The 25,604-nt window shown below is 47.9% G+C and overlaps 1 protein-coding gene across 3 annotated transcripts in view; it reads right to left on the bottom strand.

Moving 5' to 3' along the window:
* MANEA (mannosidase endo-alpha) overlaps window positions 1-25,604 on the bottom strand; it is a 315,645-nt gene that overhangs the window by 58,596 nt on the left and 231,445 nt on the right. For all 3 annotated transcript variants that reach the window (XM_069606445.1, XM_069606446.1, XM_069606447.1), the window contains exon 4: window positions 13,801-13,877. In XM_069606445.1, the coding sequence (XP_069462546.1) occupies window positions 13,801-13,877 (77 nt within the window). The remainder of the gene's footprint in view (window positions 1-13,800; window positions 13,878-25,604) is intronic.

Here is a 25,604-nt window from a genome sequence, read left to right on the forward strand (position 1 = left end):
AGTAGATTTATGTGTTTGGATGCTACGTTCGGAGTCCACACTCCGTGAGCAGTCTGATGGGATAGGTGCGCCCACCATCCTGTGAGGGATGCGTCTGTGGTTAGAGTGGCTTCCGCCGCGGGTGTGGCAAAGGGTTTCCCTTTTTCCATGTTTTCCTTTGTCCACCACCGTAGCGAGAGAACCAAGGCTTGCGAGACCACCACTAGATCCTCCCATAGTCCGCTGGCCTGACACCACTGGCTGTTGAGCCACTCTTGCATTGGGCGCATGCGCAGGCGCGCGTGAGGTACCAAATAAATACACGACGCCATCCTTCCTAGCAAGTGCATTGCTTTGCGTACCTTCACCTCTCGACCGGTCACATATTGAGGGATCTGAAACAGCATGTTTTGGACCCTCTCTTTGGAGGGGAAGACGAGGCCGTCCTTTGTTTGAATTAGAGCCCCTAGGAATTGCTTGATTTGACTGGGGTCTAAACTGGACTTCTTTTCGTTGATGGAGAAGCCCAACTGGAACAAAAGGTCTACCGTCTTTTGGGTATTGGAGAAGCATGTTTTGTAAGAATCCCCTGTTATGAGCCAGTCTTCGAGGTAAGGGTAAACTGGGATGGACAACATACGCAGGTGGGCCGCTGCCACTGCCAGCACCTTCGTGAATACCCTTGGTGCTGATGCTATGCCGAAGGGTAGCACTTTGAACTGGTAGTGTTTGCCCTCTATCATGAACCTGAGGTATTTTCTGTGCGCTGGCAACATTAAAATATGAAAGTATGCATCTTTCATGTCCAATGTTGTCATGTAATCTCCCTGAGAAAGCAGTGGGATCACTTCCTGTAAGGTTACCATACGAAACTTTTGGGGTTTGATAAACTTGTTCGCTGGGCGCAGATCTAATACAGGGCGCATGGTTAGATCCTTTTTGGGTACAAGGAAGTACACTGAATAAATACCTTCCGTTACCTGAGATAGAGGCACAACCTCTATGGCTCCTTTTTCCAGCAGTTGTTGTACTTCTTGGAGAAGGATGGCAAGATGTTCCGGTGTCATGCGACGTCCCCTCGGGGGTCTGTAGGATGGGGAACTTTTGAATTCGATACAGTATCCGTGGGCTACGGTGGAAAGTACCCAACGGTCTGACGTTATCTCCTCCCATGCAGGAAGAAAGGATGTTATCCGGCCCCCGACCGGTGTTGCATGGGAGGGGACGCGAATCTTCGCGTCACTTGGAGTTGTTGGGGGCTTGGGAGCCTCTGGGGGTGGATCCCCGACCTCTCCCTTTACCCCGGCGTTGGCCTCTTTGGCTGTACTGCCCACTATTGGTCTGGTAATTGGTGGCAGGGTATTGTTGATGCTGACTTTGTTGTTGTTGTTGGCGTTGGCCACGAAAAAAGGGTTTGTTGCCATAGCCGCGTCTGGTAGTGGGCTTAGAGATTTGGTCAAGAGTCTTGATAGTATCGAACTCTTTTTTAGCCATCTCTAGAGCTTCATCCACCGCTTTCCCGAAGAGGTTAGAGTCTTCCACAGGTTTATTTATTAAAGACACCTGTGTCTCTGGTTTAAACCCTGAGTTGCGCAGCCATACATGGCGCTTTAGGAGTATTCCCTGCACCAGGGAACGTCCCGCTGTTTCTGCCGCGTCCAGAGAGTTTTTTACAATGCTCTGGTTCACCTGGGTTCCTTCGCCAATAGTTGAAAGTAGGCGTGTACGTAAAGGCTCCGGTGCTTCCTCGGCGTCCTTGCGCAGTTTGGCCCACTGCGCGTCTGCATAGCTAGCAAGCAAAGAATTGTTGTTCGCAATTCTTGCTGAGAAGGCAGCCGAGGAAGTTACTCTTTTTGCAAGGGCATATAGCCTTTTGCCCTCCTTGTCAGGGGGTGCCTCACTGGTGGAAAGTGGTACCCCTGCCCTCTTTCTAGTATTAGATACTACTAGGGAATCCGGAATGGAATGTCCCCTAATGTAGAGCGGGTCTGAGGGTGAAGGAGTGAAAAGTTTTTCAATTCTCGGATTGACCCCTCTGATCAATGCGGGAGTGGCCAGCGAAGGGATGATTCTTCTCTTCACTGAAGCTAGGAGGGGAATGGTCTGGCTGACCGGGGGTTTCTCTTTAATTACTCTTTCCACAAAGTCTAATTCTGGGGAGAGCTCCCCAGTGTCCAGTTCGAAATGTGCTGCTGCTCTGCGCAACAGTGCATTGAAAGTGGGCTGATCGTCAATTGGAGACGTGTTCCTAACCGGTGAATTGTCAGGAGGATTTAGGTTTAGGACATTAGTGTCGGAATATACTGATGGGGATTGGCAGGGGTGCGAAGGTCCTTCTTCTGTGTTTTCTCCGAAGCCTTCTTCTATAATGTCTGGCCTGTCTTCCAGACATTCCTCCTGGTTCTGTCCTTCTTCATCGTCCATGAAATCATCCTCCTCCTCCAAGTATTGTTCCTCCCCAGTGAGGTCGTAGACATTATGGAAGTCTGAGGCTGTGTCCACCTGGGGATCGACTAGCCTCGGATTTTTGGCCCTGGGGTCCTCCTGAGGCCCTTCTCTAGTCCTCTTGGGAGTTTGAGAGGTCTGGGTATTAATAAACCTTTCCATCCTCTCCATACAGAGGTGGAGTCTTTCCATGGTTTCATGGGGTACCCCAGAGCGGTCTGGCGGGGGAAAAATAGAGTCATCTAGCTGGAAACGGCTTGACCTCTCCCAAAGCATCGAGGAAAGTGTCCCGTCACCCTGCGAAAAGCCTTCAGGTGTGCTGGGTGACCCCCCGACTGAAGGGGGTAGTCCCTGCCTTCCTTCAGGCTTTTTCGGCGTGTCTTTCGACTTGTGCGTAGCGCTCGACGTGTCTTTCGGCGTACGCTTCTGGGCGTCGGCTACAGCGATCCTCGCCAAGCTCTCGGCGACTTGTTTGTCGGCGACTCGTTTGTCGGCGGAAGCTTGCGTTCTTGACGCTACGGGTGTCGATCGCTCTACGGCGGTATGCGCCTTTTGTTGATGCGCGCCGGCCGATGGTTTGGGGGCGGCGCCCTTATTTGCCGAAAGCCCAGTCGCTGGTCGCGGCTGCGGTTGCGAGAGGGGCTTCGAACCCGAACGGTCCGAGGAGGCCGCCGGTGGAACCTGCGTCTCCTTGGGCGCCGAAGCTCTCTTCGTCTTAGACGAAGAAGAGCCGTGGGTTGTGTGCTTAAGTGAGTTTTTGTGTGCGTCAATGTCGCCGGGGTGTTCATCCCCATAAGCAGGGCGTGAGCCGAGCCCATCGGGGCCGGGGACAGACGACGAAGCGTTCCTCGTCACTGTCGGTGGTAGCAGCGGCGGGTGAACCTTCAGCCTTCGACATCGCGTAGGCCGCCCACCTTTTAACCCTATGGTCTTTTAGAGTTTTAGGCTTAAGAAGCCGACAAGCCGCGCAACCTTCCTCCTTGTGATCGAGGGGCAAGCAGCGGTTACACCGTGAATGCTTGTCCTTCCAAGTAAATTTGCCTTTGCAAAGCGGGCAAAATCTAAAGGGTGTCCTCTCCATAGCCGAGGTAATAAATCGTGATAACCACCCCAAGGGAAAGGAAGGGGAAAGGGAAAGGCATTCTCAGAAAAGAACCAGAGATGTCCCACGACCCCACTCTCCCTACTGTATATGGCCTGCGAGGCCAGGCCACGTGTTCGGCAACGCCGAAGGATCTCCTCCGCTCGACCCTCCGTCGAAGATCTTGCTCGGCGGAGAACAGCTTCACAACTGCGCTGAGGGAGGGAGTATGTGTTTAATATTAATGAGAAAATGACCAAAGGTCGAGGAGATGAAATTTGCAATGTCTCTCGAGGAGCTCCGCGTAAAGGCGACCAGTAGCTGGGCGGAAAAACACAATCTGAGGGACCTCGACGCGTGAGGGATTGTGGGTACAACGCACGTCACTATAGGGATAGTGTTTCAGACACGCCATGTCGACGTCCCTTTTCGACTACGAAAAACAAAATGCAATACTCCGCAGTGACCACTGGATGTCGGACCTATGCACAGCATGTGATTCTAAGCAGATTAACAAACATCAGAAACAGTGATCCTGGACAGATCTTATACACATTACTGTGCTGAATTATGTGGAAAGATTTGCATTCTCACATGCTGGTGGCATTGTATAGCTGATCTTTCTTTTTTATGTAGGCCATTTGAGTGGAAAGGGTTCTAGTCAGAAGAGAGCTGACCAGATATCACAGGCATCTGGCAAGCATATTTAAGGTATAAAACGTTTTTCCTTTTGTATAATTTAAAGGCTGTTCTGATGTTTATAAATTACAATTTCAGCAATGTTTTGGGGGTATTTAAAGCTTTAAAATACGAAATTGAAACACAGATGAAATTCTTTTAAGATCACATCAATTAGTATGCTGGTACTTATGTACTTACCTTGAGACAGTGAACCTAGATTCATTCCCATTGTGTACGATATGCTTAGAATGGTTTACATTTAAAAATTGGCATATTGGGTTATGTGAACTGTGTACTTTCCAAATCACTTTATAAAATGGCATTATTTAAGTTCATGGTAAGAACTGGAAAGCTAAGTGGTAACATAAAAAAATTGCTGAATGCGCACAAATCCCAGCTTAACTGCTCAACCGATGTGTGATCCTGGGCATCTCATTTAATCTTGCATTGCCTAACCTGGCATAATTGCCAGTCCCTAAATATTTCTAAATTGTCAACATTCGGAGTGATGAGTGATTTCGTTCTCAATGTATTATCATAAAAAAAACTCACTTATGGGTTCACTGGCTACAGTGTTGCTGCTTTATCTATAAAAATAGTGAGAATGTATTTATTCGATATTTGTAAGGCGCCCATACAACAAATGGTGCGTCAAGGCGCCACAAAAGAAAAAACAGGGGGCTGGCGACAAGGGAGAAAAATACAACAGACCTACTAGGCCTTGCGACAGTCGGATCGTGCAAGTGCAGAAGCAAGAAGGGCAATGGGGGTTGGGGGAGGGCGCTTGTTTCTTTGCTCTGTAATGGCAACACTAAGTGAAAACAATGTCGGGGGAGGGGGGCTCCAAAGGTGTCTTTGCCCTGGGCCCCTAAAGTGCTTAAGATGGGCCCAAATATTTCATAAAGGTGCATTGAGCTCAGAAAAGACTTAAGAGGCACCAGAACCAAAAGATAGGGACCAGTTGCGTCTTCCATAGGCATGGTGGAACACTATTCAAAGTGCATAACAACATTTGCAGACAAAACAAATATGAAACTAATACGCTAACATGGAGCAAAATGTGAGTGGAATGAAGCATGCAGAAGAGAATTTGCATATTGAAAGGAAGAATTGGGTCATGCTCACTCATTAAGAACCTTTTGGCTTGGAGGGGTATGGTATTTCTACTGATGCGAGCAAGGATGGTCTGGAGCAGTGTTAATGCAAATAGAAGATGGAAAGCAACTGGTAATGGCCTTCGGATCAAGAATACTTAAAGGTTCAGAAAAAAAGGACTTGACGATTGAAAAGAACCATTAGCAATTAAATGGTCAATTGAGATTTACAGAATTTTTCTATGGAGCACCACATTTAAAGTTTGTACCGACCACAAACCATTGAAGGACAATGTAGAAAGGTCTGGAGAAGGATTCGCCCAGAATCAAAAGATCGGTAATGTCCTACAAGAATATTCTTTCGAAGGGAAGGCGGACACACCGGTGGATTGTCTTTCCTGTTTAGCAGCCTCTCATCCACATTAATGATATGATATTGATATGATCTTTTATTTATAGCGCGCCTATATACAATTCTGAATGGGACAATGAGGAAGATTAAGACTGAATGCTGAATATTGAACAAGGGACAGCACTGAAGGACGAATGGGAAAGTGAGCCGTTGATGAAAGCAATAAATTAGATTGTAGAAACTGAGTGAGGAAGGAAACACTGGAAGGGACCAACCGAGTCGTGTGTGGCCAGTCAAGTAGTGGGGTCTAATGTGTTGAGAGGAGATCACATTATTGCTCCCTCATGTGTTAAAGGTAGACTAATACATGTGGCCCATGAGGGGCATCAAGGGATCCCAAAAACAAAACAGCAGGCAAGGACTGATTACAGGTGGCCGGGTGGTGACCTACACATTGAGAGAGTAGTGTGTGTGGGTGTGTTCAGTAAGAGAAAAAGGGTTAAAGGCTAGAGAAGTACCTATGATGGAGAGGTCAATACTTAGTCTACCTTGGCATAGGGCGAGGATGGACATTATAGGGCGGTGCAGAGTCAAGTAGTGGCCCATTACTGTAAGGTGACAAACGATATACTGACAGGATAGGTGAAAGTTAAGAGTGTCACTAAGCAGGATATATTGCAATTTCTGGATTAACTTTTCAGATGCAAAGGTTACCAAACAACTGCTGGGACTGTCAATGGGGTACAGTTTCAGTCTTTGGAAATTAAGAGGTACCAGTCTGAAAATGGGATAAGTCACAAATTATGTTTGGTTCATCATTCCCAAACTAATGGGTCTGTAGAAAGATTTAATAAAAAGATTAAAGATAGCATCAGGTGGGTGTGGTCGAACGTCCAAGATCAGAAGAAGGTGGTTACAGAATGTGTGTGGTAGAACAGAAGGGGTGACTGTTGGAAAGGAAGCGAGAAGGTGAGTCGGGTGCTGGTGAGGCTCATCGTTTATGCTGTATAAATAAATAAAGAGTTGGAAAAACATACCACAGGCGTGGTGGAGTTACTACACACGCCCTGGCTAATAGAGAAGAGTCTGTGCGTCCTACGAAACCAAAATTCCCCAATCTGTGGCACTGCAATGAGGTGCTTCAGTTGTTACAAAGGTGGCGGGACAACAATTTATTTATTTTATTTATTTGCATTTGTTAAGCGCGCTTGCAGCCCGTAAGGCATCGAGGCGCTGTTACAGAGGATACGCAAACTTAGGATTACAGACAGGTGCCAGGAGGGCTCTTAGTTACAGATTGGTAGGCATATATGCGGTGGACGATACAGGTTCAGGTTAAACAAAGAGTCTGGTTTTGATAGCCTTACGGAAGGCTAGGTGGGATTGAATGAGTCTTAGGTGAGGTGGCAGAGCGTTCCAGTGCGTGGCTGCTAGGGTGGGGAAGCTGGAGCCACCAGCGCGCACTTTCCGAGTAGTAGGCGTGACAATTGTGTTGGCATAAGGGGACCTGAGAGGTCTTGTGGCGGTGTGCTTAGTAATTCTGTTGGTCAGGTAAGGAGGGGCAAGTTCGTGAAGGCATTTGTGTGTGAGAGCAAGAGTTTTAAAGACAATTCTCTCTTTGACAGGGAGCCAGTGTGCTTGCCTTCTGATTTCGGAGATATGGTTTCTTCTTGAGGTACCGGTGGCTGCCCTTAGCGCATTGTTCTGGGCTAGCTGCAATTTGGCCAGGTTTTTGCTGGATGTCCCCACGAGAAGGGCATTGCAGTAGTCAAGTCTTGACCCGATAATTGCCCTGGCAATCGGGAGGCAATTTTGACGGGCCAAAAAGGGCCTGGCTGCATTGAGGACTTTGGAGTAGTAGGCTGAGGATGCAGCGATAGCATTGACCTGTTTATCCATGGACAGGTTGGAGTCAAGGTAGACTCTGAGTGTCTTAACATGGTTCGAGACCTTGATTGGAATGTTATCAATGGAGAAGGAGGCGTACTGATCTCCGAGGTTACCCAGAGTGAAGGGTGACCCAATGAGGAGGAGTTCGGTCTTTTCGCTGTTGAGGCACAGCCAATTCTCCGCCATCCAGGATTGGATGGTAGTGTAGATAGAGGTGAGGGTGTTGGAGTCTGCTAGGTAGTCGCCCGTGAGTGGGATCAGTACCTGCGTATCGTCAGCATAGTTGGTATATGAAATACCAAGGGAATCCAAGATGCTAAACAGGGGCCTTGTAAAGAGGTTATAGAGTGTTGGGGCACATGACCTGTCCACGAAATATCCAATAGCCAAGTTGACCCTGCTCTTCTGATCTTTTGCAAAAGGGTTTCTGGTGTTCGAGCTCTGCTGCTAAGCAGCCAGAGTTACTCCCCGGAAGCGGGTGACTTTCCCTATTAACAGAAGGAACAAAACAGCGACAATAAGTGCAACTCACCTAGCATTTTCAGGACAGCCTGAACTTTGCCTGATGAAACGCCTCAAAGCCTACAAGGCAGTGATGAAGCTGTTCAAGCCTGCACAAGAGTGGCACCTTCTCATTGCATTAAACAAACCCTTCAGAGCCCTTTTAGCATGCAGTAGGTGGTGTGACGATCATTTAGATGCCGTCACTTCTCCTCAGGAGAGAACCCATCTCTATGTCTCCATGAGGATAGGGATGTGAGTCCGGTAACCAATAGTCCTCCTCGGGGGCATAGCGGGTGAGGGGGGCAGACCATGCCATGGGATCTCATGTAGAGATACTCCTGTTCTGGGCATAAGGTTACGATTGGGAGGCACAGCCCCTTTCAACCCCAACCCGGAAACTGAAGATCATACCTGAACCCTATGGGTCTGTTAGGTAAGATTGTCACAGAACTGGTAAATCATCCTGACCTGGGTCAACCCCAGAACGTTTTGCTTTATTAGTGGGATATTTTTCCATAATACCTCAGTGAGTGGAAACCTTTTTCCACACTCCCATAATCTTTAACTCTTTTTATGGGTGTCATTTTTAAGACTCTACATAGTGGGCCTCATTACACGGAAAGCAGTAAGGGTTAACGGTCACCGGTAATGGTACCGGTGACCGTTAACCCTTACCGCCTTACTACGAGGTCCCTTTGCGGGTAGGTACTTTAACGCCTGCTCTTTAGCAGGCGTTAAAAACCAACCCACAAAGGGACCAGGGTGCTAATTACGGTACTGCAATTTGCTGCACCGTAATTAGCGCCTTCCCCATTCCCATAGTGCCTTATGGGGCAAAAATGGGAATGAGGAAGGGGAATGGGGGAAGGGGGAATTACTGCCCCGCCAACCTTGGAATAGGGCGGTAATTCCCCTTTCCACCAAGGCGGTACCGGTATTTTACCGGCATGGACCAAGGTGCTAATAGCACCTTGGTCCTCCGCCTACCGTGTAATGAGCCCCAGTGTCTTTTTAAAGTTATCCTCTTTAACAATTTATTGCCAATATGTGCCTGTTGTTGCTGGGTTTCCCTAGGGTCTCCCCTCTTAACTTTATTTTGCTAACCTTGAGGGAACTACAGTTCCCAAGGGTAGAAAGGATCTTTGGATCCCTTTTCCATTTTATTCTGTGAAACCAGCACACCCCGACTTATGTGGAGTGTTGGAGAGAAAATGTGTCCCCTTTCACCTTAAAACTGTAACAATTCTGTTACAGTGAAAAACTTACCTTCAATGGCTGGTGGCAGTGATGCCTTGTATTCATTTGGTGCACCTTTACTGCGGGCTGTGTTCACAGCTGCAGCAAAGGCACTGAAGGGTGTCCATTTTTACCAAAATGTCCCCGACTTCTTTTTTCGCCATTTTAGTGTTTCTTGTTGTTTCTTGTTCCTTCCCCTGACATCCGGAGCAGGAAATTCCTTTGTGTGATTTTTATCTTCGGCTGGAGTCCCCTGGAGTCCCTGCCCAGGTTCCAGTCGGTCTGTGAGAGCAGGAAGTGAGGGAGGAGTCCCAAACTCCCCAGGCCTTTGTCTTACGCCTTGCTTGAATGGGGACAAATCCCAGTGGGGGGCTGGCTGTCCTGAGTGGACAACCAGACCTCCCCTTCTTGTAAAATGCGGGGAGAGAATGCAGAGGTTGTGCTGTAATTCCTGATAAATACTGCGAACCTGGAAGCTGAAGAAAAGTCGACCACTGGAACTGAAACCGAAGAGGAAGATGGAGGAAAAGAGGCTGAGACCATTTCCAGCAACCACAGAGCCTGCTCTGTAACCGGAGCCTGCTGTAGCCCTTCCTTCCATTCGACCTGGCGACTCCGAAAACGATGACCCCCACCCAAAGCCCGGTGAGACCCGCTAGACTCAAGAAGACCTGCATTTTGACACATCCCACGCATTGCTGCGACCTTGCCTTGTTGCAATACCCCAACACCCTGGGACCTCAAGCCATTGTGCGGTACACGGTCTTCCCAATTCCGAATCTCGCTGAAACTTCGTGGGCATCCTGGTGCATCTCCAGAGATACAAATCGAGTCCAAAAAGTCCCCTCACCAGAGTGCTGGACCTTTAAAACGACGAGAATTCAACTGCAATTTTTCGTCTTCTTCTGTGCTCCATGATAAGGCGCCAAATCTGCAGAACCGCAATGGAAACCTTGCCTAGAGCCTTCTTCACCGATCCCTGCTGCAAAGTACTTTCTGAGGGCTTGTTTTCAGTCACCACGACAAGAAATCCACTGACCAGGTATTTGGCTGCAGACCCTGAAGTTCTACTGCTGCAAAATCTTCTTCAATGCTGAGGTACTGTGTTGGCTTTGGCATGTACTTACCTTAAGCCCATTAGGATTTCTGTGTAGCTGTGGGTTGTTTTCTGTGATGGGGAGGCCTCTCATCCAATGCACCCAGTACCACTGCTAGTGTGTCTTCTGCCTAGAAAAGAAAATAAGTGTTTCAAAGTTACTTGTAAAGAGTTGATTGGTAACTGTAATTCTAAGAGTGAACGGTTACAAAAGTTCTTACTGATCTTGAATGTGTGATGTACTATAAGTATGGTTAACATAGTTTCTTCCTTAGCAACTGTTTTACCAGTCTAATAGAAAGTAGATCTGAAGGTATTTTGCTCTCCTGTTATTAGGTTGTGCCTCTTCCCAAAAGTAAAGTGTTGGTGTCACCAGATTAGTACTGTTAGGATAATTGTAGGAGTGTGCCCCAACTGGGTCTTGCTTCCCCTGACTTGCTAGCTTGTCCAGAATAAGTCTACATTAGGTTGTTGCCTAAGTCATTCAGTAAAGTGTTACATTGGGTTTTACTTTCCCCTTCATTGTAAGGTTAAACAAGTATGTGGGCTTGTGTTAGCTGTGTGCCATCCAAAAATAAGTTACAAGAGTTACTGCTTACCTCAACCTGGGGTTCCCCGATTTCAAAAACACCTGTAATTGTATATTACATCCTTAGGTTTTACTCACCTAGTTTAACTCTATGTTATCACAAAAGTGGTTATAGGTTTTTACTGCACCTAGAATAAATGTTTCAATATTCACCAAAAGTATATTGTCCAGTTGACTGATTAAGTTATTTGTACTAAGAATCATTATACACAACTGGAAGGGTCTACTGCCCTTGCATTACTGAAGGTAATTGTAAAAAGTAACCATTGGTTTTTACTCCAAGAATAGGCTTGACCTATACTGAATGTGTATGACAAGGTTTTGACTTCCCTAGAACTACTGTTAGGTACTTCAAATAAGGTCTATACTTGGGTCTGTGTACTTTCAAGTATAGTGTTGTGTTTTTATACTGTGATTTCATATAATGTTTTAGTGCTTACTTACACCCCTAGATTTATCTGGCCCTTCTTGTATTTAAATAAATCCTTTATTTTTACATACAGAGTGTTTCTTTGGATCATTTGTATGACAACTTCACTTGTACTGATTCTACAGCCCTCTCTCCCTTCTAAGATGAGCCTGGCTGCTCTGTCTACTCTACCAGGAACTCAGGTGGTACAGCCTTATACTAAGAGTAGAGTCTTGTACTGCCTCAGTTGAATGGTTTTACTAAGCCCTTAGTTGGATTTCAGAAAAACGGTCCTAACAGGGTCCAACCTTATGACCAAATCCATGTGTTATTGTGAAACATCGAACCATCCTGATGTTTTAGGTACTACAACAAAGAAGCACCCAAGAATGATGCAAGCAACCGGAACAAGCACCGAACAGGTGGAGTCAATAGAAAGGACGTTACGTCCCAGTGGGCCCTACTATATCATGGTATCAGAAACAAACGAAGGCGGAAGCGTACCACGGAGAAAACCGAGGAGAGTATCTGAATCGGAGAGAGAAAATGAGAGAGAGAATAGTCGGGGCAAACAAAGAAATCAAGAACCAGATCGAAGATGAGAGATAATCCAGAGGCAGACTCGAGAAGCTTGAGCTAGAGACATGGAGGGTGTGGTTCAAGGGAACACACAAGGACATCTCACAGGCCAACAGGGTTTTGGCAGTGGAGAGAGCACAAACTGAAAGGGAATAGGTGTCCCAGATGCAGACGGAGACAGAATGGCAAACCTTTTAGAGATACGGTTTGGTGGCTGGTGGGTGAGAGGCAAGCTGAGCAAGAGGAGGAGTGGCCGCACACCATGGATATCCAGAAGTATATTGGCCATAAGACTCTTGGAAGGTGTCATACCAGTCGGCCGAGAGTTGACCCTATGGAGGGATGGAGATTTGGTCATGGTGGCATGACCTGTAGTGGGTGAACCGGGCAGTCCAAAAACTAGCTGAAACCAGTAACCCTATCCGTTCGCACAGCAACTTACACACACCTGAACAATATCCAGAAGGGTGCTAGCAGGATGTCCTATACAGGAAAGGAAGATCGAGTCCATGGTATGTTTCCCGACAGCCAGCTGTACAGGATCCAGGAGGCGAGCCACGACTAGAGTGGAAAAAGGGGATTGACCCTTACGAAAACCAGGCTGAACCGGTGAAAACTACTGACACCAAGTACCAGGCTAAGGGAATTATTAAAGTTTGGGAGAGGGCCAAGAGAAACTTGAGAGACTCAGAGGGTACCAATAACATCAGGATGGTGTAAAGAACGGTTAGCTGAACACCAAGCTAACCCTCACCTTGGCTGTTGGGATTAAAGTCTGTCAGTACGGCTCTGGAAACCAGACAGCTCATGAAACGGAATCAAGGGGTTACCTTCGCAAGTACAATCCAAAGAAACCAAAACCTGTCAACGGGTCTTCGGGAGTATCATTGATGAGAACAGAGTTCTCAGGAGGGTAATTGTTGGTAGAGGCGAGAGGTCCTCCTGGGCACACCAAAGAATCATCTAGGGCTGGCCCATCGAGCCGAACCCCAATCTTCCTCTGTCATCAGGCACCCGCTGCTGATTGGTCAACACCAGATTCTGCCTCATAACTTTGCCATTTTGCATTGCCTGTTCCACAGGGTCTGACACCAATCCATCCAGGTCGTGAAGAGAAACATCTGTAACCCCAGATGACGTGGTTATTGAATTTCCAGTTCTTTGTGTTTTAATGTTGCAGTGAAATGTCGCAGAGGACGTATGTGGCTGTGAAGGGATGGTTATGGGGCATTTCAGTCTATGATTGGAAGATATCACTTGTGGCAGACCCCATTGGGACAGTGGAGTTGGCCTACAATTTTCAGTTCTTTTATTGGGAAATGTTTTCATGGGTTTTATTCTTAGGTTCCATGTTTGCTGCTTGAGAAAAGCAAAGAAAGTGAGAGCATAATACTGTGCATCTGTGCCTTTAATAGAATCATGACTTTCCTTAAAGTTAGTATGGAAAATCTGAATTTCTGTTATAAGAAGCACAAATATCAAAAGACTAGTTGGTTTGGTGGTATTTCTTTGCCATCAATATGAATGTATCAGTTCCATGTCATTTCATAAAGAAATAAGCACATAACCTTTATTTCTCACTAAAACCAAGCAACATGGTCACATAAGGCTTCCACCTGGATACAAACCCATCTATGCCCTTGACACAAACCCCTAGAAACAGCCTAGCACTTAGTACCCAAGTAATTCTGAGCTGCATGCATCAACACAACATACAAGCCATCTTGCATTTCTCTGCTCTTCCCCTTAACCAAACCCACCACCATCTCTTGCGGATCCATCAGAGCGTCTGGAAACCATGCAAATGGCAGCTGTGCAGTGACTAAATCACAGTGACATAAAAAAGAAATGCAAAAGATGCTTACGTGTCAATGATGTACTTGACATTGCTGAATAAGCTACGATCATCGCGGTCATTGTATGGCTCAATGTGAAATGCGACCTACAAGTGAAAATAGTAATTTCAGTAATGAGGCCATTTTTAACACTTCAACAATGTAATAACGAGATGCCTGTGCAAGCTTTACATGTGAGGTCAGGATACGAAAATTGGCTTTTCATTTGCTTTTTCAGAAGACTGTTTTTAGTCTAGTCTGTTATAGACTCTGCACAACAAACGTGGCATTGTGCAAAGCAAACATACACAGTTATGTGCCGTTTTACAAAGGTAAATGCAAGCCTTTTGCTCTGAAAAATTGCATTTGTCTTACAGGGAAGAACAAGTTACTTAACCCTAGTAACATTCTTTCAAATGGATGTTCCTCCCACGTATTCCTCATCTTTAGATATATCCCTTCCAGCGTTAGCTGCTTCGGAAAATCTGTTTTGGGCAGAGGGCGCTGTACATCGTCATCTTGATGTCCCTCGAAGGCCTTCATCTCCCTTTGAGGTAGACGTCATTGATATTCTAATTAGCACACACTGCGCCCGTTACTTCAGTTTTTTCACCTTCTTCCCAAAGGATAACCAGCATTAGTGTAATACTAGTATCAGACGCTCAAGGAACGCAAGGTGTAAAACGCGAACATTCTACTGTGGGGTAGGCTGGGAGGGGCAATGAGGGATACATGTGAGAAACATCCAGTTGAAAGAACCTTAGCAGGGCTAAGTAATTTGTCCTTCGAATGGATTGTGTCCTCCCACGTATTCCTCATCTTTAGACAGACTCCCAAATCAGTATGTATTTGGAGGAGCAGGTAAAAATGTTCAGGAAAGAATACTGCATTTTAGTGTTTATCATGACTGGAGTGTAGGACAGCCTTTCCAAATCCCGCCTCCTGGCCTGAAGCAGAGTCTAGGCAATAGTACTCTATGAAGGTATGAACAGATGACCAAGTGACTGCTCCACCGATGTTCTGAATCGGTACCAGTCTCTGTAAGGCAGAACAAGTAGCCATGCCCCTTACGGAATGATCTCGTAAACCTTCTTGGGGATCCTTCCCTGCCAGTCTATAACATTCTGTAATGTGCATAACGTCTGTTTAGTAACTGCCAGACCCAATTTATGTCAGTTGTAACTCACAAAATGGTGGTCATACTGCCTTAGTTTAGCGAGACAGAGATGTACAAGCTTGGAGCCCTTTTAGGGTCTATTCTGTGCAGCCTTTCTTTCTCCTTACTAGGGTGTAGAGGGGGATAAAGGGTGTGGAGGGGAATAAAAGGTTGGCAAAACAATTTTCTGTGAAACATGAAAATCAGAAACTACTTTTGGTAGGAAGGTAGGTTTAACCCTCAAGACAAATTTGTCCCTGTAAAAAGTTTGGAATTGTAGTTTACACGATAGAGCTTGTAATTCACTCACCCTGCAGGTGGATGTTAAAGCGATTAATAGGATTGTTTTCAGTGTCAGTAGCCTCAACGGACAAGAGTGAAGAGGCTCAAAAGGAGCACACATGAGGAACGTGAATACTACATTTAAATCCCAAACAGGGACTAGAAAAAAGACAGGAAGGAACCCATTTGTTAGACCCTTAAGAAATTGAATAACTAGTGGCATCTTAATTTAATAATAATAATTTAGCATTTATATAGTGCTACGAACCCTCAGGTATCTCAAGGCTGCTTATTATTACCCACAGTGTGTGGTGCTCATTTATCGACCTCGGAAGGATGAAAGGCCGAGTATGGCCCTGTAGGGATTCGAAACTGCGTCAGCAGGCTCTGCACAGATGTCAAAGCGAGTGCTCTACTTGTTGTACTATCTTAAAGTATGACATTTCTTCAGACGCGCGCTTAAAGATTGAAAGCGCTGCCAAATATCCCTTGACAGTACGATGCAGTAGGAATGACAACACCATAGGTGTGTCGCATTGAAAAGGATCCACACTCTTCTCCCTGCGCCAGCTGCAGAACTTGTTTCAACGGGAGCGATACAGAGACTTTGGTCCTGGCCTTCTGGGCGAAAGCAAAATTTCCATTACATCTTCCGGGAGGTCCCAATCCTTTATCTCAACCTCTCAGAAAGCATGCGTGAAGGTTGACTGGATGGAGAATCCGACCCTCCTCTCGCAAGAGACGGTCCTCTCTGTGTTTAGACGAATTGGAGTGAAGATGGATATGGCTAGAAGGTCCAGGTACCATGTCCTCCTGGCCCAATCCGGAGCAATTGGTATCATGGATTTCCTGAACTTCCTCAACGACGGGGACTGGAGGACGCATACATGAGCGGGAAGCCCCAATCCACTACAAACCTGTCTCCTACAGCTCCTCTCGGGGGAAATTCCCTGCAGCAGAACAGCCCGCACTTCCGGTTGGAACTGGACACAAACAGATCCACTGGAGGAATTCCTTAGCTAGTTCCTACTCGTGGGAGACTGCTCTGCCGGCTCAGAGCATCTGCCGCTGTGTTCTCCTCTCAGGTTAGGTGAGCTGCCGATAGGGAGATTTCTTCTTGAATTTCCCAAAACCAGAGCTGCATTACCTCTCTGCACAGAGGTAGTGACCCTTCACCTCGTCTCTTTTTGAGGTAGTACATGGCCAATGTTTTGTCTGTCATTATCAGGACATTCTGTCCCCATAAAGAAGGCAGAAAGGCCTTCATTGCTAGTCCGATTGCCCTCAGCGCCAAAAGATTGATGTATAGTTTGGACTCTGATGGAGACTAACGACCACTGACAGTCAGATAGCTGGTGGGGTGCCCCGCCCTGTGAGCGAGGCGTGCTTAACTACTGTTATCTCCAGCCATGGCTGCCAAAAAGATTCCCCCTTCAGAATGTTGTCCTCGCAGGCCCACCACAGGAGATCCTCTGCGATCCTGCTCGGAACCTGAAGTAGATCTGACATTTTGCCTGAAAACTGAGACCACTCGGACCTCGGAGCCCACTGGAGGGATCTCATCCTCGGCTGAGCCACAGGCACCAGGAAAATGCACTATGCCATTAGGCCTAGCAACCCCAAAAAGCCAATGGACGGAAGACGCTGGGAATTCTGGAATTTGGTGATCAACTGTAGAATGTGTTGAGCCCTCATCTTGAGTGGCGAGGCTTTCCCGGAGGATGCATCCAGGACTGTTCCAACAAATTGGAGCTTTTGAGACAGTATCATATGGGACTTCTTGAAATTGAGGGAGAAGCCCAGGCCATGGAGAGAGTGGCAGGTTATGCTGAGATGTTCCAGTGCCTGCTAGGGAGAACGGGCCCTGATCAGTCAAATCGCCCAGGTAAGGGTAGACATCAACCCCCCCACTCTCCTGAGACTCACTGCCACAACCGCCATCAACTTGGTGACACAACCCTCGGCTTAGGTGGGGGTCAGCCGAATGGCAGAACCCTAAACTGATAATGAGAACTACCAACGGCAAACCTTGGGTACTTTCTGTGCTTGTGATGGATAGGCACATGAAGGTAAGCACCCTGAAAGTCCAATAACATCCAATCCTGAAGCAGGAGGGCCTGAAGGATCTGAGAAAGGGTAACCAAGTCCAAAATGGGTTTCTACCTCTGTCCTTGTTGGGAATGATATGCATTACTTACCGTAAAAGCATTTCTGATGATTGTATCTGCTTAGATTCACATGCTGTGCACATGGTCCGACAACCAGTGGTAACCGTAGAGTATTGCATCTGGTCTTTCGGGGGACCGAAAGGGGACGTCAGCATAGGCGTGTCTGAAACACTATCCCTATCATGATGTGTGTAGTACCCAAAATCCCTCACGCGCCGAGGTCCCTCCGATTGTATTTTTTCTGCCATGAGGGAGCCCAAGGCTATAGGGAGTGAGTACATGAAGAGAGAAAGTAGTAAGAAGTCTATGTTCCTTCCACCCCGAGCGGGGAGGCAGGGAGAGGGCGCCTGTGAATCTAAGCAGATACAATAATCAGAAATGCTTTTACGGTAAGTAATGCATATCTTCTGATGCTTGTTAATCTGCTTAGAATCACATGCTGCGCATAGACTAGCGAGCAGTACCCGGAGTTGGAGGTGGGTTGTGAGAAGGAACCGTAGAAAAAAGATGTCTTAGTACTGCTTGTCCCACCTGAGAATCAGACCTAGAATGAGTGTCTAGGCAATAGTGTTTTGTAAAGGTGTGTACAGAACTCCAGGTTGCCGCTTTGCAAATGGACTCTAGAGGAACATTTGCAATGAATGCCATGGATGACTGAGTGCCTCGAGTAGAATGTGCTCTAGGCTTGGAGGGCAGTTCTCTCTTTGCAAGAGTGTAACATAGTGTGATGCATTTGACAATCCACCTTGATATTGCTGATTTAGAGACAGGGTCCCCTTCTCTACCAGGAGCCACTGAAACAAATAATTGTTTAGTTTTCCTCAGTGGTTTAGTTCTATCCATGTAGAACATGACTGCCCTACGCACATCTAGTGTGTGAAGGCTTCTTTGGGCCATGTTAGTAGGTCTCTGGAAGAACGTGGGTAGTTCGATTGATGGTTCACATGGAACTTTGAAATAAATGTCGGCACAAATCTGGGATGTGTGCGCAGAACTACCTTATCTTTGTGGACTGTAACAAAGGGGTCCAAAACCGAGAGGGCCTGTAGTTCGCTAACTCTTCTGATAGAAGTGATAGCTACCAGAAAGTCTGTCTTGTAGGTCAGGTCTTTCAGACTAGCTTTATGCATAGGCTCAAAAGGGGGTCCCATGAGCCTAGTTAAAACCACATTTAGGTCCCACCCAGGGGCTGGGTGAGTGATGGGGGGATACATTCTTTTAACCCCTTCCATAAAGGCTTTAATCACAGGTATTTTCCACCACAACACCTTCTGCTGTGACGTGGTGTAGGCTGACAACGCCGCTAGGTGGACCTTTAAGGAATTGAACACTAACCCAGAGTCCAACAAATGGGTTAGATATAACACAATGTGTGAAGGCGAGCAATTGGTGGGATTGGCGCCTTTGGAACTGCACCAGATGGCAAAACGTTTCCATTTGCTGGCATAGCAATAACGTGTGTTAGGCTTTCTTGCCTTCCTCAGTATGTCCATGCATCTTTGAGGGAGTTGCAGATGTCAAAACTCTAAGACCTCAGGAGCCAGGCTACTAAGTTCAGAGTTTGTGGGCATGGGTGCAGAGTCTCCCCTCTGTCCTGGGACAACATGTTGTACAGGCAGGGCAGCTTGACTGGTGGGGAGAGGGACATTTCCATCAGGTGTGCAAACCAAGGTTGGCGGGCCCACATGGGAGCCACCAGAATCATGGTGACTGGTTCCTGGTGCATCTTGTGAACTATCTTGTTCAGAAGTGAAGTTGGGGGGGAAAAGCGTAGACAAATTTCCCCGACCACGTTATCCAGAGACCGTTCCCTTTGGATCGGTTCTGGGGGTGCCTGGAGGCGTAATCTTGGCATTGGGCGTTCTCCCGAGTAGCGAACCGGTCGATCTCTGGAAACCCCCATTCTGCGAAGACGTTGGATACAATGTCTTCGTGCAGCCACCAGTCGTACTCTTCTGGCAGAGGAAAATCTCTGCTGAGTACATCTGCCAGAAGATTGAGTTCCCCTGGAACATGTTGGGATATCAGGAACATCTTGTGTTTGAGAGCCCATATCCAAATGTTCTGGGACAGTTTGGATAGCCGTGGAGAGCGAGTGCCCCCCTGTTTGTTCAGTTAATACATTGCTGTTGTGCTGTCGGTTAAGACCAGCACTGTCTTCCCTTGCAGTTGCACCTGAAAGGCTTTCAATGCTTTGAACACTGCTAGTAGCTCCAGTAGGTTTATATGGTTGGACGCTACCTGAGGGGACCACACTCTGTGCGCTGTCTGTTGAAGCAGGTGAGCCCCCCACCCCGTGAGAGATGCGTCTGTCGTGAGAGTGGCTTCCACTGCAGGGGTGGTGAAGGTTTTCCCCTTCAAGAGGTTCTCCCTCGACCACCACTGCAGAGAGAGAACGAGGGCTGGCGAGACAACTAACAGATCTTCCCATTGTCCTCTGGCCTGACACCACTGGCTGTTGAGCCAATCTTGCATGGGCCGCATGCGCAGCCGCATGTGGGGAACCAAGTATATGCATGACGCCATCATTCCTAGCAAACGCATAGCTTTGCGTACCGTCACCTCTCGACTGGCTACATACTGAGGAACCTGAGAGAGCATGTTTTGAACCCTCTCGCTGGAAGGGAAGACTAGACCGTCTTCCGTACGAATTAGTGCCCCCAGGACTTTGGTAAACACCCTTGGCGCCGAGGCTATACCGAAGGGGAGTACCTTGAACTGGTAGCGTTTGTCCTGAATCACAAACCTTAGGAATTTTCTGTGCGCTGACACCATTGAAATATGAAAGTATGCATCTTTCATATCCAATGTTGTCATGAAGTCCCCCTGTTTTAGCAATGGGATCACCTCTTGCAGTGTTACCATGCAAAACTTCTGGGGCTTTATGAACTTGTTCGCTGGGCGCAGGTCTAGAACAGGACGCATGGTGAGATCCTTTTTGGGTACAAGGAAGTACACTGAATAGATACCCTTGTTTACCTGAAGAATCGGGACGGCTTCTATGGCGTCCTTTCCCAGCAGTGCTTCCACTTCTTGGATCAGGATCTGCAGATGTTCCGGTGAAAGGCATCGATGTTTTGGCGGTATGAACTGTGGAGGTCAGGCGAATTCCACGCAGTAACCGTGGGCGACCGTCTTTAAGACCCCACTGGTATGAAGTTATCCCCTCCCATGCCTTGAGGAAAGATGTTAATCGCCCCCCGACCGGGGAGACATGGGAGGGGACCTGGACTTGGTGGTCATTTCTGATCCGAAGTTGACGCTCCTCTGGAATTGGAGCCTCTGCCTCTATTCTTTCCGCGCTTCTGACCCCTCTGGGGGTAGTAAGTGGGGCTTGCAGCCGGTTGACTTGAGTTGAAGTTGCCCGTGCCGAAATTGTTTTGAGCAGAGCGGGATTGTCCTCCAAAGAACCACCGAGAATTACTGCCCCTCTGAAGAGGGTTTCTGAGAAATTTGGTGCAGCGACTTAATAGTCTTGTGCTCCTTCTTGGCTGTCTCCAACACATCGTCTACCGCCTTCCCGAAGAGGTTGGCCTTTTCGATGAGTTTGGTGATAATAGATGCCTGGGTCTCAGGCCTGAAGCCCGACGTGCGCAGCCACGCGTGCCTCTTTAGGAGAGTACCCTGTGCGAGAGACCTGCCTGCTGTCTCTGCGGTGTCCAGGGTATTCTTTACCACATTCTGATTGGCAAGTTTGCCCTCCGAGACAAAGGCGAGAAGCTTGGCTCTGGTTGGTTCCGGAACCTCTTGAAGGCCTTCCTGGAGTAGGTTCCATTGGGCGTCGACGTAGCTTGCTAGTAACGTCGTGTTATTGGCAATCCGGACGGTATAGGCCGCCGCCGACGTAACCCGTTTGCCTAGGCATACAACCTTTTGGACTCCTTGTCCGGGGGTGACTCTCCCATGGCAACGGGAACCCCTGCTCTCTTGCGAGTGTGGGATTGCCTGTCCTTTGATATAAAGCGGGTTGGTGGGGGAGGCTCGGAAAAGTTTTGACCCTTGGTGTCACAGCCCTAGTCTGAGCGGGTGTGAGTAAGGAAGGGGCCAGCCGTCTCTTTACAGAGCTCAAGAGAGGGATAGACTGGCTTGACGGAGGCTTTTCATTAAAAATGTCCTCCGCGAAATCTTGTTCGAGCAAGGCTTCAAGCGTGGCAATTTTAAAGAATTCCGCTGCTTTTTTCAACATGTTGTTGAAAGCCATTTGATCATGCACCGGGGAAGCTTGTCGAATCGGGGTGGATGGGGGAGAGTCGAGGCAAACGATATCAGAGTTGTGATAGTCCTGCTGGGTGTCCTCCCAGTTGTCCGTCGCTCCCTGATCTTCCCCATAGTTGTCCAGAAAAGAAGACTCTTCTTCTGTATAGATGTCTCTATACGTGTCCATCTAGACATCTTCTTGATAGTCAACTTGGTGTTGGACATCTAGGTGTTGGACATCTTGTGTTTGAGGGTTAGGGCCTACCCGAGCTTTTTTCGGCGGAGGTTGATCAGAAGCCCTGAAAAACTGCTCCAGCCGATTCATACACCCCTCGATTTGCTCCGTAGTCCACTTGAATGACCCAAATGGACCTAGCTGAGTAGGAAACGTGTTCTCAGTCCTAAGGCGTTGAGAGGATCTCCTCAGGGTGCTTGAGATGGGTACCTGGCTTTCTTCGTAAGAGTCTTCGGGATCGTCTTCCCAATCAGTGGAAAACTTTTTGGCGGATTGGCCCATAACTGTGGGCGGAACCGGTACTAAGCCCACCGCCGTAGCAATCCTATTGATGCTCTTACGGATAGTCACCGAATCTTCGGGAGACAACGCCTCCAATGATGTGTCGGCAGTGAAAATGTCTTCCGTGGCTCCAGAAGGGCCAGCGGATGGCTTCTCGGGTAGAGGCCTACTCGTAGCTTTCGGGCATGTACGGGCCTTGGAAACCTTGGAATCCGTCGAAGTTTCTTGTTCTGAAACTTCGGCGCGTATAGTTTGGGGAATAGCGCCCTTGTTATGTTTCTTATGCCCAGTCGTCATGCGCTGCTGCAGATGCGGGGAAGGCTTTGGATCAGACAGATCCGTGGGCGCCGCCGAAGTTTCCGGCAGACCCGTTGGCGCTTTCGCCTTCTTCGACGACGTCTTCAAGGAGGGCGCTTGGATTGTGTGCTTTGTGCGGTGCGATTGTATGCCCCCGTCACTGGGTGTGGTCCCTGTAGCAAGACCGGAGTCGAGCCTGGAAGGGTCGGGCGTGGCAGCCCTAGAATAGTCCGCTTCAAGGTCTAGAACGTCCACGTTGTACGTTTGGTCATCCGATGTACCCCTGTCACTTTCGGCTGGTGTCGCAGCAGGGGAGGGAGGGATGCTCCACCGCTTCAACTGGCGCTCCTTAAGGGTTTTAGGTTTAAGGAGTTTACATGCCGAACACCGCTTTTCGTCGTGCTCTAGGGGGAGACAAGCGTGTATGACCCTACACACAGGGCAGAATCTAAATGGAGTCCTTTCCATAGCAGAAGGGAAGGGTGACCAGACCAAAAAGGAAAGCAGTGGAAAAGAGGAAAGACATAATAACAGTATGGCAAACCCCAAGCCCACTCTCCCTACTGTGTAGGCCGGCCAGAAGGCCCGAACACGTGAAGTCCGAACGCCGGATCTTAGGCGCCGGAACCCACAGCCGTAGACAATTCCACCGTAGTCTTCGTCGAAGATGTTCTTGATGGGCGAAGTGGCTTAACAGGGAATAAAACCGACAATTCGGTAAGATAAACAATGTCTCATGAAGAGCTCCGCTATAAGGCGACCAGTTATCTGGGTGGAAAAAACAATCTGAGGGACCTCGGCGCGTGAGGGATTTTGGGTACTACACACGTCACGATAGGGTTAGTGTTTCAGACACGAACTATGCCGACGTCCCCTTTCGGTCCCCCGGAAGACAAGATGCAATACTCTGCGGTTACCACTAGATGTCGGACCATATGCACAGCATGTGATTCTAAGCAGATTAACAAGCATCAGAACAAAAGGTACAGGGAGTATGACCCTTTGTTCCATCACAGGTACTGGATCTATAGTACCTTTCTCTTGCAGGCTCAACATTTCCTGCAAGAGGAATAGAGCCAGAGTTTTGTATGAGTGGCTTCCCGGTGGATGATCCCGAAGGCTTCCCAAGAAGGGGAGACAGTAACCCTGGCCTACTACTTCCAATGCCCAAGCATCTGAAGTATTGCCCCACCATTCTTGCAGATGCTGAGCGAGTCTGCCTCTCACTGGGGTCATGTGTATTAAGGCCTCATAGTTGTTTTGAGGCAGTTGAAGCAGTGGCTGAGGGACAAGAAGCTGTTGCTTGGGTGTGCTTGGAACCTCTTCCTCGTCCACTACGAGGGAACTTCCTTTGACCGACCAGTCCTCTCGCTTTTCCAAATGAGGAATAATAGCGACAGGACCTACCCCCCAAGCCGGTGCACTGGAGTGCAAAGGTTGCGGTCATCTGATGGCGGCGCAGAGTGACTTGGCTGCCGCTTTAGAGGTCTGAAATTTTTCTAGGCTCTGATCAGCCTTGATGCTAAATAGTTGTGTGCCGTCAAAGAGCATGTTGAGAAGTCAAGATTACACATCAGGCACATAGCCAGACGTCCTCAACCACGCAAATCTTCGTATAACAGTGCTCGCCGCCATGGCTCTTCTTATAATATCAGCAGAGTCGAGACCTGATTGGAGAGACTCGAACATTGCTTCTTTCCTATCTTTCACAATGTGAAGAAAGCCTTCTCTCTCCTCTCCCTCGGGAATATGTTCAGCTGCCACAGAGAGACACAATCCCACAAGGTGTAGGAAAATTTAGCAAGGGCACAAATGGCGTTGGCTGCATTCACAGCCATACTCCCGGCTGAAAACACTTTCTTTGCCATAGTATTGAAACGCTTGTCCCCTCGGTCTGGTGGTATTGTGGGATATGCTGCCTGTCTCGAGGTGGAGGTTGCAGTTTGAACCACCACGCTTTCCGGTGTCATGTATCTGGACAGATACTATGGGTCACTACTTGATGGCTTATACTTCCTTGTAAGATTTTTGTTCACAGCCGGGGTTTGTCTCCGCTGCTTCCCAATTTGCTTTCACCCTCTTTTGAAGGGCTATATGGGAAGGTCCCTAATTATACATAAGACAGAGCTCAAATAACAGGTTGTACCCAGGAAAAGATTAACTCAAGTACCCTTGTCTAAGATGTCTGTGAGATCTTTCCCACCCCAGAAACTCTATCTCTATCACCTTGCTCCTTAGATGCCTGTACGATGCATCAGCATGTTCTGATGGATCAGGCTTCCAAAACTGTGGTGAAGTGTCAAGGCCACTTGCTGTTTGCAGATTATCATACACATCCCTCATTCTTGATTCCTCTGAAATGAGGGCCTCAGGGTCATAGGGAGTGCCATATTCTAGCCCAAAGGGCGGCGTGTCTTGATCAGAGGGCTCATTCTCTTTGAAAACCGACTTGAAAAACTCTTTGTTGGGAAGAAGCAAAAAAGTTTTTTCAATTTCCCTTGAAGGCGTCGAGGACTTTGATGCTACCAGCGATGATGGAATTTGTCTCCAAGGACTCGACCCATGACTCAGAGTCTTCAACGGATGAGGACTGGGTCTGTGGTCGACCGAAGGCCTCGGGGGCTCTCTATGATTTAGAGGCTTCTAACCGGGGCTTGAGGGCATGCAGGCTTTAGTCTTGCTTGTTTCCTTGTCAGCCTTAAAAGGCGTGATAGGGTCATGGCTCTTTGCCTTCGCTATTGACGGGGCTGCCTTCTCAAAAACCTTTAGCATCTCCTGCCTAAAATCCTCCCACTCGCCTGGAGTAGCCGACTTAGTCAGGCTACCCTGCTTTCAGGCGAGAAGTCCAAAAGATGAGGACGGGAATCTGTGGTGTATTTTCTTAATTTTTTTCAAAGACAAGGAATGGTGAGTACCTCTTTGTGACCGAGAGTCATGGACGGGGATTTTAGATGGGGCCTACCCAGCACAAGTTTCCCCTAGAGTTCTTTTAACGCCTTACCCGGCATGGATTGGCAAGATGCACAATCCTCTGTTCTGTGGTCGATGCCAAGACACCACAAACAGACCTGATGTGGGTCAATTAACGACATCTTAGCGCTGCATTCGATGCATTTCTTAAACCCGATCTTCGTGGTAGAAGAAGAAGATGAAGGCAAGTTATGACGCAGTTTCGTGAGAAACCAGACGTGCCGTATCCGAAGCAAAAACTATTGCG

Source organism: Ambystoma mexicanum, chromosome 4p (assembly GCF_040938575.1).
Source record: "Ambystoma mexicanum isolate Mex_15411 chromosome 4p, UKY_AmexF1_1, whole genome shotgun sequence".
In the NCBI taxonomy this organism is placed as follows: Eukaryota; Metazoa; Chordata; class Amphibia; order Caudata; family Ambystomatidae; genus Ambystoma; species Ambystoma mexicanum.